Source organism: Peromyscus leucopus, chromosome 12, assembly GCF_004664715.2.
Source record: "Peromyscus leucopus breed LL Stock chromosome 12, UCI_PerLeu_2.1, whole genome shotgun sequence".
In the NCBI taxonomy this organism is placed as follows: Eukaryota; Metazoa; Chordata; class Mammalia; order Rodentia; family Cricetidae; genus Peromyscus; species Peromyscus leucopus.
The window spans coordinates 37,197,047-37,216,162 of NC_051073.1; the positions used below are offsets into that span (position 1 = coordinate 37,197,047).

Genomic DNA, 19,116 nt, shown 5'->3' on the forward strand with positions numbered 1-19,116 from the left:
TAATTGTGACAGTTACAGGAATTTTAAATCATGCAGGTGTGGGGCTAGAACAGCCATTTTCAGATGTGCACTTGACCTGGATTCACACTCTACATCCTAGCCTTCCTAGCCCTTCTTTTCCACCACTTCCTCTAATGTCTGTTTGACTAACATTAACAAATATCTTGTCAGAATCTCACTGTTGGATATTATTCTGAAAGGAGGTGATCTACCTCCACCTTTCCTGTTCATCTCTTCTCCAGCTGAGCTTTTGGATAAAGGTAAAATATAAAATTCACTGAACTAAAGTCAGGCCTACTGATCTTGTCAAACCATGGACAGAAAGGTATTCTTAACCCTAGCAATAACCAAAGCCCAGCCCCAGCTGCAAGCCCCCCTTTACCTGTTCTTATTGACCTCAGCATTTTAAGGTTAGGTACCAATGCCAAGAAGGGGCATTTGTACTTACAGTTCTATTTTTTGACTTGCTGGGAGCATCTTTAATGAAACACAGAGGCTGACCCACTTTTTAAAGGCTTTAGAAATCTTAATTGGGAGCAGCATAAGCCCACCAGTGCCAACAAAAGTATTTTTCCCTCATTAGGAGAAGTGCAGCACTATTGCTTTGAGAAATATGCGGTGTCATGGAGGACTCTTACCAAATGATATGCCTTAGGGTTACTGGCCTTAAAGATGGAAGGAACTGCAGGCTGGCTTGTTTTGTTTTTATTTAGAAAAGGCCACTAGGAGAATCCATTATTTTCTTTTGAACTAGAAGCCTACTAATGTTTTAGGGAAATTGTTAACCTTTAGCCAAGAAAGTATTTATTTTGGTTATATATTGAAACATACTCCTATAGGTTGTTTCTGGCATATTTCATAAAGAAATAAACATGCATAGATTCCCACAGAAGAAACACATCCAATTCAACAAGGGTCAGAAGTTTTTCCCATTCTGCCAGTATAATATTGAAATGCCATATAAAACAAATAAAAATATTTCTGAAAACTTACTGGTTATCACTAGGCATGTTTGGGATTTTTTTCTCATTCATTTAAGTATAGGGTAGGTATTTATTAGAAGGATATATTGAGCTATTAAAATAGCTTTTCTTGCCAGGCGGTGGTGGCACATGACTTTAATCCCAGCACTCGGGAGGCAGAGCCAGGTGGATCTCTGTGAATGAGAAAAACAGAGTTCAAGGCCAGCCTGGTCTACAGAGCAAGATCCAGGACAGGCACCAAAACTACACAGAGAAACCCTGTGTCGAAAGAACAAAAACAACAACAACAAAAACAAAACTCTTATCTTCTGACTTCTAACATTGTAAACCAGGTTGCTTTTACATGTCATAATTTATGATTACCTACTAGATTATTTTCTCACAATTAAAATAGGAAAATTACCATAAAATTCTAGTTATATAGATAAATGCATAAATGGTTAATGCTACTCCAATATTGGGATGGTTAAGCTTAAATTATTGATGACACTAAAGACTGCTGACTAAATTTCCCTAAAAGACACACACACACACACACACACACACACACACACACACAACACACACATACACACACACCACTTTCAGTGACTATCAAGCCAAGTAGAGAATGCTTTCAGATTGTTTTTGAGTATTCATCTCAGTAGTTGTAATGTGGGCATAAGTAAAGGCTATTGATGTAGCTCATTTTTGCAGAAAGCTGAGAAACAGCTTCAATCAGAGGCACACATCCCACTATGCTTTAGCTTAGTGAATAGCTTAAAAATGAGACTTTCTCACGATCAAAAAGCAGGTGGTTTTGGACCCTATGGCTGTGATTACATGACGAGGCCTGTCTTGATGCAGGTATGAAGTTTCCTAGTACTTAAATGGCAAGGTGTTTTGGGTTATTTTTTTTCCAGCCTTTGCAATATTGCTGAGATCTCAGACTTTTGAAAAGGAACTGCAGTTTCTTTTCTCAACCCAGACTGAAGGTTTATTAATTTAGAACTGGTGGTTATAGTAACAAATTATTACCCCTCCCTGACTCTAATCACCAGAGGATTTCAGTTCTCCTGTCCCAGAATACTCAGGCAATGCTTGCAGCTCCAAGCTCAGCCCATGAAAGCTAACTCCAGGTGTAAAGTGTAAGCCTACATTCCTCTAGGGCAGAAGAAAACAGTAATTTCCTCGATTTTCTAAGCAGATGTTTCAGTCTAAAAAACATCAACAACAACAACAAAAAAAAAAAAAGCAAAGGAAAAAGAAAGCCAAACAAAAATCTATAATTCATCCAAGCAGTTATTTTGATAGTTAGCAAAGTGACAATACAAGTCACTAAGGAAGTCCCAGATAATTGCAGATATATTGTAAGAATTATTACTATCACATCACTAGTAGGTGTATTTCTTCCAGAAGTTCAGATATGCCACACCAAAAGGCAGCAAATTACTTCACATTACACTCAAATACCTACTGCTTGCTTCTTATGAATATTTCATCTCTGCTGACTTGTGGGATGTAGATAGGAATGATGAAAACTGAGCTGAGAGATAGTTCAGTTTGTAAAGTGCCTGTCAGGCCAGCCTGAGAGCTGAGTCCAGAGTGGAAGTACCCACAAAAAAAAAAAAAAATAGCTGGGTGTGAAAACATAAACCAAGCACAAAAGGTGCAGAGAACTCTTGAGCTCACTGCCTGGCCAAGCAGTGGGTACTGCATGCCATGAAAGAGCCTGTCTCAAAGAGTAAGAGGGACGTGATAAAAGAAGACCTTGGATGGTGGCCTCTGACCTAGACACACACAGAGATGTACATGCGCACCCCCATGCACAAACATGTGTATGTTACTGAGGAAATCTGGATTCTCTTATTTTTAACCTCATCAATAAAAATGTAAATGTACAGTTTGCCAGAAAAAACAATAGGGCAGGTAAACTTCTTGGCAGCTAACCGTAGAAAGGAGACAGAGAGGAGAGAGAGAGAAAGTCATGCTTATTTAGCAGAAATCTCACACTGTTCTGGAATTTGCCAATTTGCTGGCTATCTGGTGAGCCCCAGGATTCTTCCCATCTCTTCTTCTCTACCTCTCAGATTGTAAGCACATGGCACCGAGCCTGGCTTTTTATGTGGGTTCGGGGGATCAAACTCAGGTCTTCATGCTTACAAGGCAAGCACTTTACATCTAAGCAATCTTACTGGTCTGCATTGAGTACATTTAAATAACAGAGAAGCATTCTGAAGGAACTAAAGACTCCAGCAAGCCGCTTTTTATATTTCCATACTGAATCTGATGGACTTATAATTATAGTGGGATAGGCATCCAGAGAGCACCTGCTAGGATTTCTATGTTCTTGTGACAAAGATTCAGACAGAGACATATGGACAGTAACAGAAGAGGCAATTTATTAAGGGAAAAATACAGATTAGAGAATACAATTCATCCAGAGATGGGAAAAGGTCTACCAGTGGTATCCATGAAGGACAGACGGGGACATTTGTATGCACACATTTTCTGTACATGCATGCGAGCCTTAATTGGGAGGGGTTTCCAGTTTTTCTGTCAACTTCTTTGTTTTTACTTTTTAATTATATTTTTATTATATTATATTAAAACAATTTTTAATTTAAACACATTTTGATCATATTCTTCCCCTCTGCCAAGTCCTTCCAATTCATCTCTCCTCTCTACACACCCTACTTTAAGTTCTTTCTTTAAAAAGAAAACAAGAACCCAATACAACAACAAAACCAAGAGAACAAAACAACCCCCCCCCAAAAAATACCACTAACACTGCAACCAAATAAAAGTCACACACTAATGTGGTGATATATTATATACCCAAATACAATTTGCCTGCAGATCAGAGCGACAAAGGAACAAACCACTGCCATGTCTTACCTCTAGGACTCCTCAGCCTGAAAAGCCTTTAACCAAAAAGGCTTTACTTCCTGTCTCCTCGTGTCTTATATACCTTTCTCCAACCATGTCACTTCCTTCTTAGTGCTGGGATTAAAGGTGTTTATGCTTCCCAAGCAAAGGCATGAGATTTCAAGTGCTGGGATTAAGTGTGTGTGAGTTGCAAGGACTGGGATTAAAAGTTTGTGCCACCACTGCCTGGCTCTGTTTCTCTTCTAAACTGAATCAATCTCACGTAGTCCAGGATGGCTTTGAACTCACAGAGATCCAGACAGATCTCTGCCTCCTGAGTGCTAGGATTAAAGGTATGTGCCACCACTGCCTGACATCTATGTTTAATCTAGTGGCTCTTTCTGTTATCTGAAATTTAGGCAAATTTTATCAGGGTACACAATATATCACCACACACTAAATAAATAAGTAAATAAATAAATAAATAAATAAATAAATAAATAAATAATAAAAAACAAAAACCATGGAGTTCATTATATGTTGTTCAACTACTCTTGAACATGAAGCCTGTCCTGGAGTGTTTGATATACCCAATGTCACTCTATTGGAGAAAACCTATTTTTCCCTCTCCCAGAAGGTATAAGTGACAGTTCAGTTATTAACCTTATAATAAAATAAAATATAATAAGATAAAACAAAAACTATCACATCAAAGTTGGACAAGACAAACCAACAGAAGGAAAAGAGCCCAAGGGAAGGAACAAGATTCAGAGACCAACTCATTAGCATTCTTAGGACTCCTATAAAAATACTAAACTGGACGCCATAATATAAGTGCAGATGACCAGGTACCGACCCATGCAGGCCCTGTGCATGCTGTTTCAGCCTCTGTGAGTTCATACAAGATTTACTCACGGAGATTTAGAGGGCCTAGTTTTCTTCAGGTCCTCCATAACCTTTGGTTCTTACATTCTTTATTCTTCCTCTTCTGCGGAGTTCCCTGAGCTCTGAGGGGAAGGATTTGAAGGAGACATCCGACTTAGGGCTGAATGTTCCATGGCCTCTCACTGTCTGCATAATGTCTAGCTTCTTCCCATTTGCTGCAGGAGAAAGCTTCTCTGCTGGCAGCTGAGCAAAGCACTAATCTATGACAACAGAATATCATTAGGAGTCATTTTATCACTATACATACATAAACATACATACACACACTATACACATACACTGTGCACACATAGTGTACACACACACACACACACACACACACACACACACACACACACACACACGTTTTTGAGATAAGTATTATTTGGTCTTACCTAGGTCCCTGGGATATCTATTGTCAGGTTCTTGGTCACATAAGCAGTGTTGAGTATGGGTTATATCTTGCGAAGTGGACCTTAATTCGAATTAGTATTTGGTTAGTTATTCCCACAAACTGTGCCAGCATTGCCCTAGAGTCATAGAATATTATTTTTAAGGTGCGTTTCTTTTGTTTATGTTGCTTTTGTTTATATTGCATTTGTTTAACTCTGTGTTACTTTACCTGTCTAAACACCTGGTCTAGTAAAGAGCTGAATGGCCAATAGTGAGGCATGAGAGAGAAATAGGTGGGGATGGCAGGCAGAAAGGATAAACAGAAGGAAAAACCTAAACAGAAAGGAGGAAGAAGAAGCTAGAGAAGGAGGAGGACATCAGGGACCAGCCACATAGCTACACAGCAAACCACAGCGTAAGCATGAGATTTACAGATGTAAGAGAATGGGAAAAACCTAGGGGCAAGTTGTAGATGGGATAATTTAAGTTAAGGAAAGCTGGCAAGAAACAAGCCAAGCTAATACTGTGCATTCATAAGTGTAAGAATAAGCCTCTGGTGTATGATTTATTTGGCAGTTGGGTAGTGGACCCCTCCCCCAAAAGAGTAAAAATAAAAATAACAGCCTAGTTTATCTTTAGGCAATGCACCACTGTAGATTAAGGGTTTGTGGCTGGTTTGGTGTATATGTTTCTCTTTTGAGAGAATTTAGAGTGCCTTCCAGTACCAAAGATTCTGGAATGTATGAGTAAAGCCTCTATGTAGGCACTGACTAGACGTCTCCATCTTCAATGAGTTGTGTAGGAATTGTTTTCAGCAATGGGACCTTGTCAGGTTTTGGCAAGTAAGCTATAATCTTGGCAACAGCCTGGGTTCTTAAGGGATTTCCATGCAACCCTTTGGTCAAAAACTCAATTAGGTGTAACTCAACCCTGTTACTGGAAGCTTGTTTTGGTTACAAGAGATGGCCAGTTGTGGCTTTGTCTCCCCATTATTTGGCAATTTCATTTAGATCATTTTCATGTATGTACCTATTTAAGGAAATTTATACTGTATTAGATTTCTACACTAGCCCTTAAATAGCCCTTAATTTTAGTTGTCTGTGCATTCCCTCCCACAACCCACTCTTACCACCCCCAACTTATTCCTCATATTCTAGCTCACCTCCATCCATCCATAACTCTCTATTCTATTTCCATTTCCTTATGAGATATGACTGTCTCTCAAATCCTTTACTCTGTACCTCCCATCTGTTGTTCTGTGTATCATTGTTCAGTTATTATTGACTTCACAGCTAATATCCACATATAAGCATGTATATGTATATATCATATTTATCTTCTGAGACTGAGATACTTCACTCAGATGATATTTTTCGTAATTCCATCTAATTGCATGCAAATTTTATGATGTTAATTTTTAACAGTTTAATAATAATCTATTTTGTAAATGCACCACATTTTTTAACTATTCTGTTGAGAGACAGCTAAGTTGTTTCTAATTTCTATTATGAATAGAACAAAAATGAACATGTTCGAGCAAGTGTCTCTGTCTGTGGTACGATGAAGCATCTTCAGATTATATACCCAAGAGTGGTATAGCTTGATCTTGAAGTAGATTCCCATCTTCCTGAGGCACCACTACACTGATTTCCATAGTTGCTATACAAGTTTGCATCCTGACCAGCAATGTATGAGTGTTCCTCTTACTCCACATCATCACCAATTTGAGCTGAGACTTTTTTGTTGGTCTTAACCATTCTCATAAGTGTAAGATCAGTAGTATTAACATAGTAAAAATCGCAATCCTACCAAAAGCAATCTACAGATTCAATGCATTCTCCATCTAAATTCCAACACAATTCTTCACAGATCTTTCCATTGAAAGGAGAATTTTCAGCATCATATGCTCTCTCTCTCTCTCTCTCTCTCTCTCTCTCTCTCTCTCTCTCTCTCTCACACACACACACACACACACACACACACACACACACACACACACACACACACAGAAACCCAGGATAGCTAAAACAATTCTGAACAATAAAAGCACTGCTGGAGGCGTCAACAACCCCTATATCAAGTTGTACTGCAGAGCAACATTTTATCGACACAAAACAGACACACTGATCAATGAAGTTAAATTGAAGACCCAGACATAAATCCACACACCTATTGACACCTGACTTTTGATAAAGAGGCCAGAGATACACACTGAAAAAAAGAAAGCAATTTCAACAAGTCGTGCTGGTCAAACCAATAGATGCATGTAGAAGAATGCAAGTAGGTCTGTATTTATTACACTGAACAAAACTCAACTCCAAATGTGTCAAATACCTCACCACAAGACCAGATATACTGAACCTAGTAGAAGAGAAAAACTTTCTAGTCTTCAACTCATTACTATAGGAAAAATCCTTCTGAATAGAACATCATTAGTACAGGCACTAAGATCAAAAACTAATAAATGGGAATTCATGAAACTGAGAATCTCCTGAAAAGTGTAGGATACCCTCATTCAGACAAAATGGCAGCCTACAGAATGGGAAAAAATTTTACCAACTGCACATCTGATAGAGGGTTGATACCCAAAATTTGTAAAGAATCAAGATAGTAGATATCAAGAAAATCAATAGCTCCATTAAAATGGGGTACAGATCTAAACAGAGGATTCTCAATAGAGGAAATACAAATGGCTGAAAAACTCTTAAAAAATGTTCAACATCCTTAGCCAAGAGGGACAAGCAAATGAAAACTACTTTGAGATTTCATCTTACAACTCACTTCCTCCACATGCTAATCTTAACATCTCACTCTCAACCTTTCTCTCCTGCTACAACTACCTACTGATAGCTATAAATCCAGAAATATTTTGAGGAAGCTGAAAGGTGAAAATCAGTTTTCTATGAATTTTCAATGCTTAGGAAGGGAATAGGCTATGCCTGGGAGTGACCACCAAATATCTCCCCGTTCCATAGTTGGCAAAGAGGATTTAGTAGGATTTGCCTGGAATTTCCACATCACAAGGGGTTTAGCTTGAAATTTCTGTGTGTCCAAGAAAACATATATTTTAATGGGTTTAAAAATATAAAGTTTAAACAAGAATAATATAATTACACCAACCAGTGACCCTAGAAAAAAGCAACAGCTCAGGAAATCCACGAGATTGATTTCACAGAGAAAGCTGCCCTTGTTTAGCTTACTCCTGAAAATAAGATTCTTTGAAATAAAACTAACAAAAATCAGCAATGGATATATGTTGAGAATATGGCAGAACACATAAAAACATATTCCAGGAGGAATCTAATCATGGAATTGATTAAAGGAAAAATAGTGTGATGTTAGAATCATCATGTCATAACACTGTCAAAAAAAAGGTGAAGATACAAATATAATAATAACAAATTTATAAACAGGAGTTATCTATTTAAGAAGTCTGTCATACGATTTTTGTTATATGAAAAGAAGACTTTTAGCCTTTGGAAGTTAGTTAGTTCAGTTTATGTAGATATTGCATATTCCTTTAGGTATTTTTAATGCTATGGAAACTCAGAAGCTAAAAGGTTTATTCTTAAGAACTTTTGAGATATTTGTTTGTTTCTTTGTTTCCTGGTCTCTGTGGCTTAGATCTCAGCAAACACTGGAAGACATATATTTTTGACAAAGCAAAAATCTGATTTTCAGTGAAGAGACGGCGAGCGAACGGTTGTGCGCTGCTTGGCCGCTGTAGCTTCGGCGTCTCGGCACGGACCCGCGGTAGGAGAGGCAGTCTCTTCTCTCGCCCCATCTTCTCGTGAGATTTTTTTGATCTTCAGCTACACTTTGTGAGAGACCTTGTAATCAAAGGAGATGGCTAGCAATGTTACCAACAAAACAGACCCTCGATCCATGAATTCCCGTGTATTCATTGGGAATCTCAATACACTTGTGGTCAAGAAGTCTGATGTGGAGGCAATCTTTTCAAAGTATGGCAAAATTGTGGGTTGCTCTGTGCATAAGGGCTTTGCCTTCGTCCAATATGTTAATGAAAGAAATGCCCGAGCTGCTGTAGCTGGAGAGGATGGCAGAATGATTGCTGGCCAGGTTTTAGATATTAATCTGGCTGCAGAGCCAAAAGTGAACCGAGGAAAAGCAGGTGTGAAACGATCTGCAGCGGAGATGTACGGTTCCTCATTTGATTTGGACTATGACTTTCAACGGGATTATTATGACAGGATGTACAGTTACCCAGCACGTGTTCCTCCTCCTCCTCCTATTGCCCGAGCTGTGGTGCCTTCTAAACGCCAGCGCGTTTCTGGAAACACCTCTCGAAGGGGGAAAAGTGGATTCAATTCGAAGAGTGGACAACGGGGATCTTCATCGAAGTCTGGAAAGTTGAAAGGTGATGACCTTCAGGCCATCAAGAAGGAGCTGACTCAGATAAAGCAAAAAGTGGATTCTCTGCTGGAAAGCCTGGAAAAAACTGAAAAGGAACAAAGCAAGCAAGCAGTAGAGATGAAGAATGAAAAGTCAGAAGAAGAGCAGAGCAGTGCCTCTGTGAAAAAAGATGAGACTAATGTGAAGATGGAGTCTGAGGCCGGTGCAGATGACTCTGCTGAGGAGGGTGACCTGCTGGACGATGATGACAATGAAGATCGGGGGGATGACCAGCTGGAGTTGATCAAGGATGATGAAAAAGAGGCTGAGGAAGGAGAGGATGACAGAGACAGCGCCAATGGAGAGGATGACTCTTAAGCACATAGTGGATTTAGAAATCTTATCCCATTATTCATTTACCTAGGCGCTTGTGAGAGATCAGAGTAACAGCAGATCCTCTCCCCTAGAACTTCAGCACATTCTCACTGTTCACCCTCTCCTTATCCTTCCTGTTTCATTGATTCATAATTGCCCTGCGCCTAGTTCCATTTTCACTTCCTTTGATGCTCCTTAGTAGTTTTGTTAAGTCTTACCTTGTAAGTTTTGCTTTTAATTTTGATACCTCTTTGACTTAACAATAAAAAGATGTATGGTTTTTATCAACTGTCTCCAAATAATCTCTTGTTATGCAGGGAGTACAGTTCTTCCCATTCCTATGATTTTGGTATTTGCTTCCCTAACTGCAGAGGCATCTCATTTACTTGTAACCCCGAGAGCAGCTTTGCATTATAGGTGTGTGTTTTCCCTCACATGAGTGGGGCTGTTCAACACGAATGTAACCATGTATTTTTGTGAATGAGAGTTGGCATGTCAAATGCATCTTACAGGAAAATAGTGTAATAGTCTTAATATTTGTTTTCTAAAGTTAATACCATGGGTTATTTTTGTGAACAGCCTGATGTTTGGGATCTTTTTCTCAAAATAAACAATTCCTTATTAAACCAGGAATTTGAAGGAAAAATGAAAAAAAAAAATCTGATTTTCAGTTTTTTTACAGAATGCACCTGCATTTTGTATTAGGCTAAAAAAAGGGAGAAGCTTAGTTTTATCTCCCAGTATTTTATAATCCCCATAGGTAACAAAAGTCTTAAATAGCTACATGTTATAGAACCTAGCTATAAGGCATGCTGTGGTCTAGAGATATTCCTTAACTTTTACTTGAAGGATTCCAAGGTTTCCCTGTTATTTGGGGCATGTATAGGGCAATTCTAGGGGGCTGAGGCTTACAAAAATAATGTAAAGGTTAATTTGGAGTACCTGTGTCCCGTGCTGTATTTTGGAGTTTTCTTTCAATGCCTGAAACAGGTTAAACAATCATGAAGCAAAGTCTAATATTAGAAAAATTTCTCATAACTTTTAGATAGAGTAAACCTAATCATAGGCATGCTATCATTAGTCTTCAAGCTTAGTAGACATGTAACATGCTTAATATATCTGGGTCTGTCTTCTTTCTTTTCCATTTTCAATTTGGAACAATGCTTTACTTAGGAAAAAAAATTCCATCTAAAATATTTTGTAATCTGAAAGTATTCTACTTTTTAAAATCTCCAGTTATAAGAAATACATTTTATACAAGTAGATTTTCATATCCTCTAATTAATTAATTAATTAATTTAAAGCTCATGTCAGTACAAGATGGACCTGGGCTCATCAGACCTCTCTGTTTGTTTCTGACAACATTGTCACATTCATTGTCTTTCTATATCCCTCATTATAGTCTCTTTATTGACATGTTGGTGCTTATGGGGTAAAGACTATTAGAACCAGTATGGTTTATTATAAAATCCATGTTATATTATAAAATATAAGAATTTGAGTTAGTTTAACAAGTTTAATGTCTCTGGCCGTACACTTATAAGTCAACACATTACCATGTAAACAATATAAAAATGTAAGTATATACGGATGACATATTTACACAGGCATGCATTAATAAAAGAATTTACAACTTTTCTTTGATCTGTCATTTGGTAGTTTCTAAGTTCAACTGTTGATCTGATTATTTACTCCATACAGCAGTAATCAACCTTTAATCCAAAATCTTTCAAAATCATAATGCATTACAAATAAAATAGAAGACTGAGATCTCAAAGGCCTGAAGCATAACCTGACCATTGGTAAGCCTCTACACAGACTGAATGGGCATTAATATTTCACTTTAAAATTGAAGTTTTTACCTTTATCTTCAATTTGATAAGAACTTTGAACTACCTTTCATTTTGTTTTTAAAAGAAAGGTATACAGATAGACAGAAAAGGATTCTTCTATATTAACATCACATTTATAAATGCAAAATTATCCTAGAAATGTACAATACTGCTTATCACTCTTGCTGGAAAGACAGCACAATATTCTCTTTTAAATACAGAACATGCTTATCCACCTTCTGAGTGGTCCTGCTTTCTGAGATCATACTCTTTAATTTCTGTGTGAAAAAAGACATTTAGCATAATAACTTTTACAACCATGTGTTTGCTTCATTTAATTTCTATATTAGGAATATTCCTGGAAAAGAAATTCACAGAAATTCACATTTTAATACATTGTTTCTGTAGCACAGGTCAACCTTTAACCGACTGTGTAGCCAAAGACGACTTTGGATTCTTTGTCTTTCTCTGCTTCTCAAGAGAATGAAATTAGAAGTCCTCATGATCTCAGAGAAACATATATATATATATATATATATATATATATATGTGTGTGTGTGTGTGTGTGTGTGTGTGTGTGAGAGAGAGAGAGAGAGAGAGAGAGAGAGAGAGAGAGAGAGAGAGAGAGAGAGAGAGAGAGCGCTAGAAAGGGATGCTGTGATAGTACAGGAGGAAAAAAGAGGTCAGAGAAACATACGTGATGTGACATCACAGGACGGACTATGAGGCAGAAAAGGAGACCAGGTAGAAGAAGACAAAGAAGATTTCTCTAGGGGCTATCTGTGATGTTTTTAATATTTCGTGTGTGCATGTGTCTGTGTATGTGTGTATGTATGTATCACAGCACACAAGTGCAGGATAAGGGACAACTCTCAGGAGTCAGTTCTCTCCTTCCACCCTGTGGGTCCTGGGGAGCATGCTCTGCTATCAGGCTTGGCTCCGAGCTCCCTATTCCAACTCACCAGCCTATGGTGGCTTATAATGATTGTCAGCTCAACGCTATCTTGAATCACTGAGAAGACAAAGCCCTGGGCATGTCTGTGAGCGTTATTCTTGATTAATTCAATGAGATGAAAAGATTCATCTTAACTGCTAGACTGCATGAAAAGAAGTGAGCTGACTACTAGCATCATCCTCCCCAGCGTCTTGCCTATGATGCACTGGGAATTGCTGTCCCAAGCCTCTGCTGCCATGATTTCGATCCCTCTGCCATATTGGAATCCTTGCTTCTTTAAGTTGAATTCTCAGGATATTTTTATCACAAGAGCAAGACAACTAATACACTGTCTAGCAAACTGAATTCACAATTTCTGTATATATGAATAGTTAATCTAGTTTGTTTTCCTAGCAAATTGGTTCTGTTACTACTGTTGTTGTCATAAATCGGGAAGAGTGGAGCCTAAAATGAAGCAGACTAGAGTTTCATACAGTAGCCTATTTTATTTGGGGCATCAGCCAATTTATTCTGAGGGTTAAGCAAATTCAAATGAGCCAAGTTCTCTTGAGTTCAAGCTCTGTACAGTCACAAGAACAAGGTCACATGAGTTTAGGCTGTGTACAGCCCTGGGACAATTCTTGCTTGGAAACATCATTCTGAATAAGAATGGGTAAGATGATGGGTAATCTGAAGTTTACTTGCTATGTATTACCAGTGGGAGGGGCACAAAAGCATATTCTGAGAACATCCCGTGTTACAAAGGAGCAGAGATTACAAGACTCTTGTCTTGTTTACTTGGAGTTGTCTCACAAGCTCTCAAAAATCTCCTCAAACAACTTCATCATGAACCATGTTTGCACAGGTTTGGTCATTGTACATATACAATCCATTTCTTAAAGAATTGTGACTTGAACTTTTGTCATATTAGCCTTTGTACTGTACTTGATTATTCTAGCATCTTTAATTTATTAATATTTTATATGGACAATTTGTATGTGTGTGTGTGTACCAGATAATTTATACATATACATACACACTATCTTTTGAGATGGTATTGCACTATGTAGTCTATGTTGACCTTGAATTCTATTTTCCATTCACAGCTTCTGAGTGCTGGAATTACAAGCATGTACTATCATGTCTGACTTTCTGAATAGAATGCAAATTTTTCTTGTTTCTACAGCTGTTAAAAAAAATCACTATCTTCAAAATGTATGAAGCTTATACTTACCTTGTTCCTAGCTAACTGACATATTATTCCAGAATAGCAAATCCTTTATTGTCATTTTACTGTGCGCATAATTCATCTCATGTTAGAAGAACATTAAGCAATATAGACATGGATAATGCCATGACTGTTCAAAATTATGTCTACATAGGCTGTGTGCTTTTCGCAATCTGTTAAGAGTTTGTCAGCTGTTTTCCCTGGATTTGCCCTTGTCATAGCCAGAGCATTTTCTTCCTAATGAAGATGGCTAAATTTGTTTCAGAGAAAATGAATTACTATAAAATTTATTACAGATATAATTATCTTATTGTAACCATTCATAAGCCATTTAATTTACTCAAAGTAATCTCCAATCACTCTGAGGTTAATTCTTGCACCATACCACAGGGAAAAATCAATAGGAAAATTGATTTATAACTGTAAATATTCTAACATTGCAAAGGCAGATTGAAATTAGAATAACAGAAGAAAAATGATTAGCATTTATGTAAAAGGAATATTGTATAATTATAAAATGTGTGTTTTTCTTAATTTTTGGGTGCTGTACAAATTAAATATCAAGAAGTTGTTGTTCTGTTAATATGTATAGTGATACACAGGGAGATTTTACTATAAATTAAAATGACTATACATATGCACAAAAACTAATGGGTTAATGATATAAAGTAGGTAAAAAATAATGTATATTTCTCAGAATCCCTAATAACTGTCTATTCCACAGAAAGAGGTCAATGAATACTTATAACATTTCTTTTTTTTACATTTTTCTTTATTAAGAAATTTTCTACTCTACATACCACCCACAGATCCCATCTCCTCCCTCCTCCCACTCCCCAGACCTCCCTCCCAAGCCACCCCACATCCCCATATCCCCCAAATCAAGGTCTCCCATGTGGAGTCAGCAGAGCCCAGCACACTGAGCCTAGGCAGGTTCAAGCCCCTTCCTACTGCACCAAGACTGCTTAAGGCTTCACACCAGATACCGGGCTCCCAAAAGTCTGCCCATGCACCAGGTGCTCCCCCTGTCTGGGTGCCCCCCAAATAGTTTGAGCCAAACAAACATCTTCCGTATCCAGAGGGCCCAGTCCAGTCCCATGGGGGTTCCACAGCCAATAGTCTATAGTTTATGGGCTTCCACTAGGGTGGCCGATCTCTGCAAGTCTTCCCATCATGATCTCCATGTCCCCTGCCTGCAGAATTCCTCTTCTCTCATCGATTGGATTCCTAGAGTTCAGCCTGGCACCTGGCCGTGGATCTCTGCATCTGCCTCCATCAGTCAACAGCTCCAGAGAGGCTAGCTAACAGGGAAAGACTCTAGGAGGAACACATGGATGGCCCAGCAAAGGAGAAATGGATGAGATCTACATGAGTGGACTGGGTGTGGGGGAATGGCAGAGGGCGAGGAGTGGGGGATGAGAACATAGGAAAATGGGAGGTCGAGCTGGAATAGGGACAGAGTGGGAGGGCAGGGAGAGAGATACCATGATCAATGAGGACATTATGGTAATAGGAAGAGGCAGGGTGCTGGGGAGGCTCTCAAGAATGCACAAGGATGACCCCACCTTGGAGTGCTGGCAGTGGTCTAGAGTGTGCCTTCATTGGTCTACTCTGGTGACCCATCTAGTGAATACCCTAACTGTCACCATAGAGCCTTATAACATTTCTTAATCATAATAACAAAGCTAAATTTAGCAATAGTATAATGACTGTAACACTAAAATTTAGGTATCATAGTCCTTAATGAAATTAAAATGAGGATGAAATACTGGGACAGTCTGTGAATTTTCATTATATATAGTTTTATTCAGGAATCTGGCCCCTTCATTCCTTTAAGAGAGGGCATTTACATACACATTACACTCTGTTTGCAAGTGTAAAGCTAAAAGGACCAAAATAGATGCCATGTTCATGATCTAGGAAAATTACTAGCATACTTATGACAAAAGCAGATCACCAGAAAAGGTTTCTTTTAGTTGAGGCATGTAAAGCAATCAATGTTCCTTTACTGTACTGTTACTGCTGAACACAATTGGGAAGGAAGATGTCCTGATCAAAGTGAGTGACTCTGCTCCCACATCAGTGTGAAACCCTAGTGATCACACAAAACAACAGGCTCTGGTGGTTGGTTTTAGTTTTATCTAGCAAGATGACCTTCTATGTAAAAGCAAAGCTGATCATTTAGTTTTGTTTTGTTGTAAACTTAGGCAACTTCAAAGAAAATTTAAAACATGTAAGGCAAAAGGTAGTATTACCTAATATGAAGAATTTGTGAATCCCATTGTATTTTCTGAAGACACTGGCCCTCAAACTAATAGTGAATATGCATCTAATATTTATGGAATATATCTTAAATAAATTATAGATATACTTTGCTTTACAGAACATTCCTCAGGTTTAAATCAATAGATATAATTATTAATTAATAAATGAAGTAAGTGCTGATTGCTCACCATGTATCAGGCACATTTTCAGTGTCTCAGTGTAATAATGCTTGCATGCATCATTTTTCAAGTGAGGCACTCAGAATTGCTTAAAGTGCTGCATAACAAATACAATCTGCAACTTTTGATTTCTACTTTGATTGCTTCATTTAAGAGGAATCCTGAATAATGAGAGCTATAAAGCTGCTCTGTCATTCACTCCACCTGTTAATCTTTCTCCACATATAGTCACTACTCCTGTACTAAGAAGTCCTAGTTTACTCAGGTAGATCATTCCTTGCATGATAGTGTTTAAAGAATTTCAGACATATATTCTTGCTAAAAAGTATATATGCTTACTTTCCTACCTAAATTGTTTCATGATCTTTATAACTTCCAAAATTATAGTACACATATGAAGCCTTGTCTTTATACTACAGCCCTTAAGATGTTACTTTACCAAGTTAATTCTTAGCCATAGAGGATACAAAGCTGAGCACAGTCATGGACAATTATAGAACATATAAAATTGCCTATGGGATGTGAGTCAGAGTGATGCTGTCATGAACACAAGGAAACTAGAGGACTCTCAAATATGAAAGAATTAGTGAATCCATTATTCTCCTAGAATTGAGAATGATAGTAACTTTAAGAAACCAAGATCAGAAAAGTATTATTTGTCTTTGAGGGTAATTTATTATAACAAGCCATAACAATGGCTTTCCATTCCATTAGAACATACCAGCTTTATAAAATGTCACATATATAAATTTAGAATATCATATTATATGCATCCATAGTGATAGAATGGAAGAAAAAGATATTTAAATGTTTCAGTGACTAATTAAGTTGGAGATACCTGTTGAAAGACAGTGGACATAGACTGCAGAAATGTGAGACTCATTGGGAGTGAGACTGAAATGAGATAAAAATGGGAAAACAGCTTATGTTCCTCCTAGACTAGTATGTTAAACATGTATACTTTTGCTATCAGTGTTTGATTTTTAAAAAGTGCTCAAAGTTAAGAATAGGGGCCAATGACTTCACTCAGTGGGTAAAGGTTTTTGTTGCCAATCCTGATGACCTGGGTTTGACCTAGAGAGCTCACATGCTAAAATGAGAGAACTGTCAACCAAATTATCCTCTGAATTCCAATATGAACACTATGTTACACACACACACACACACAAACACACACACACACACACAAATAAATGTGATTTTTAATAAAGGTTTAAGCATAAATTCATTTAGATACCTAAATTAATTAAAAAGCTTTGAGAGTGTAAACAATGTAGATACAACAATATTTTTCAAATATAATTCATTTATATTGATCTTTGTCTTCTACTTCTTAGAAAATTATTTATCTGGATCCTCAGTACATATACATTAAACATAAAGTACAATTGATGAAATGATTTACAATAGCTATAAAGACCACGTTTACTTAAATCCACAAGTTTCTGTTAAAGAGAATTACAATTACCATCAAATACCATGATTGTTAAGATTAATATGCAAACATAAGAGCATTTTTAATGGATAAACAGGCCAGAAAAATAGAAATGACATTCTCAATGTTTTCTCTTCTTGGAATAACAAATGGTGACCTTTGAAATCTGCATTAAAATTTAATGTTAATAATTGATTTAACAGTGTAGTTAAGAATAACTCATAAATGTCAATGCCATCTAGATCAAACAGGTCAAAAGTTGTCTTCTTCAGGACCAGTGAGATGGCTCAGTGGGCAAAGATGCTTACCCTGAGACCTACATGGTAGGAGGAGTGAGCCAATTCCTTGAAAGTTGTTGTCCTCTGATCTCCACACATATGCATGACAGGCATGTGTTCACATACATGAATAAATAAAAAAGAAAGAGAGAGAAATAGAGAGAGAGAAGGAAGGAAGGAAGGGAGGGAGGGGAGGAGGGAGGGAGGAAAAGAGAGAAAGGAAGGAAGGAAGGAAGGAGAGAGAGAGAGGGAGAGAGGAAGAGAGGAAGGGAGGAAGGAAGGAAAAGAGAAAATTACTTTTTAAAAGGTATCTTTTTCTCAAGAAGAAATTTTAAATTTTATCCTTTTTTAAGGATAAACATTTTAAAGAATTTCAACAGGAGCATTTACCATCTCAACAAAGTTCAAGCTTTTTCTTGTACTATAGATTAATTTTACCTAGTAAGATATGGTAGAATTCTGTTAGTAGATCATAGGATATGTTTTTTTAAGTCTCATATTTGAACAAAAGAAAAGTATTTCTACATTTGTTTCCATTAGTTAAAAAATTATTATTTCTCACCTATATATAAATGCTACAGAAAATGAATATGCAGTCATAGATCAGTTAAAAATAAATGAGGAGTGATTTAAGGTAAAGTTCATATTTCATTTGCAATGTATTATATGAATGAGGCTCTCCCACTGATAAGGTGATTTGTCAATACAAGACTCTTTTAAATTCTCTTGCCACCTTCCAAGTTGTGGGGTTGTAAGCATATGTCACCACGATTTATATAGTGCTGGGGATTGAACTGAGAACTTCATGTATGCCAGACAAGCACTCAACCTGTGGAGACTCACCTCCAGCACAGCAGAGACTTTTTCAATACCTAGATTGCTTCACTAACATGGTTTTAGATAGAATTACTTTTGAAATTTTAATAAGGTAGATCTGGAATTCTAATTTCTTCCAAAATATCAACTTTTATTCATTCATTCTTAGAATATTTAACAAACACTTTTTAAATATTCTATAGCACCATATCTCTCAAAGCTACATGCCTCTGAAACTATGAATGGTATAGAACTCATCCACAATCTTTTCAGA

The 19,116-nt window shown here is 37.4% G+C and overlaps 2 protein-coding genes across 2 annotated transcripts in view; both read left to right on the plus strand.

The window, feature by feature from the left end:
* The window catches only part of Epha6 (EPH receptor A6), a 951,985-nt gene that overhangs the window by 309,706 nt on the left and 623,163 nt on the right, over positions 1-19,116 (plus strand).
* LOC114700034 (heterogeneous nuclear ribonucleoproteins C1/C2-like) lies at positions 8,814-10,163 on the plus strand. The gene has a single exon (XM_037209668.1). The coding sequence runs from the start codon at positions 8,994-8,996 to the stop codon at positions 9,876-9,878; it is 885 nt and encodes a 294-aa protein (XP_037065563.1). The 5' UTR covers positions 8,814-8,993; the 3' UTR covers positions 9,879-10,163.

What these genes read in the sequence shown, in the direction of transcription:
- LOC114700034 (XM_037209668.1), top strand. Translation starts at nt 8,994, where the DNA reads ATGGCTAGCAATGTTACCAACAAAACAGACCCTCGATCCATGAATTCC.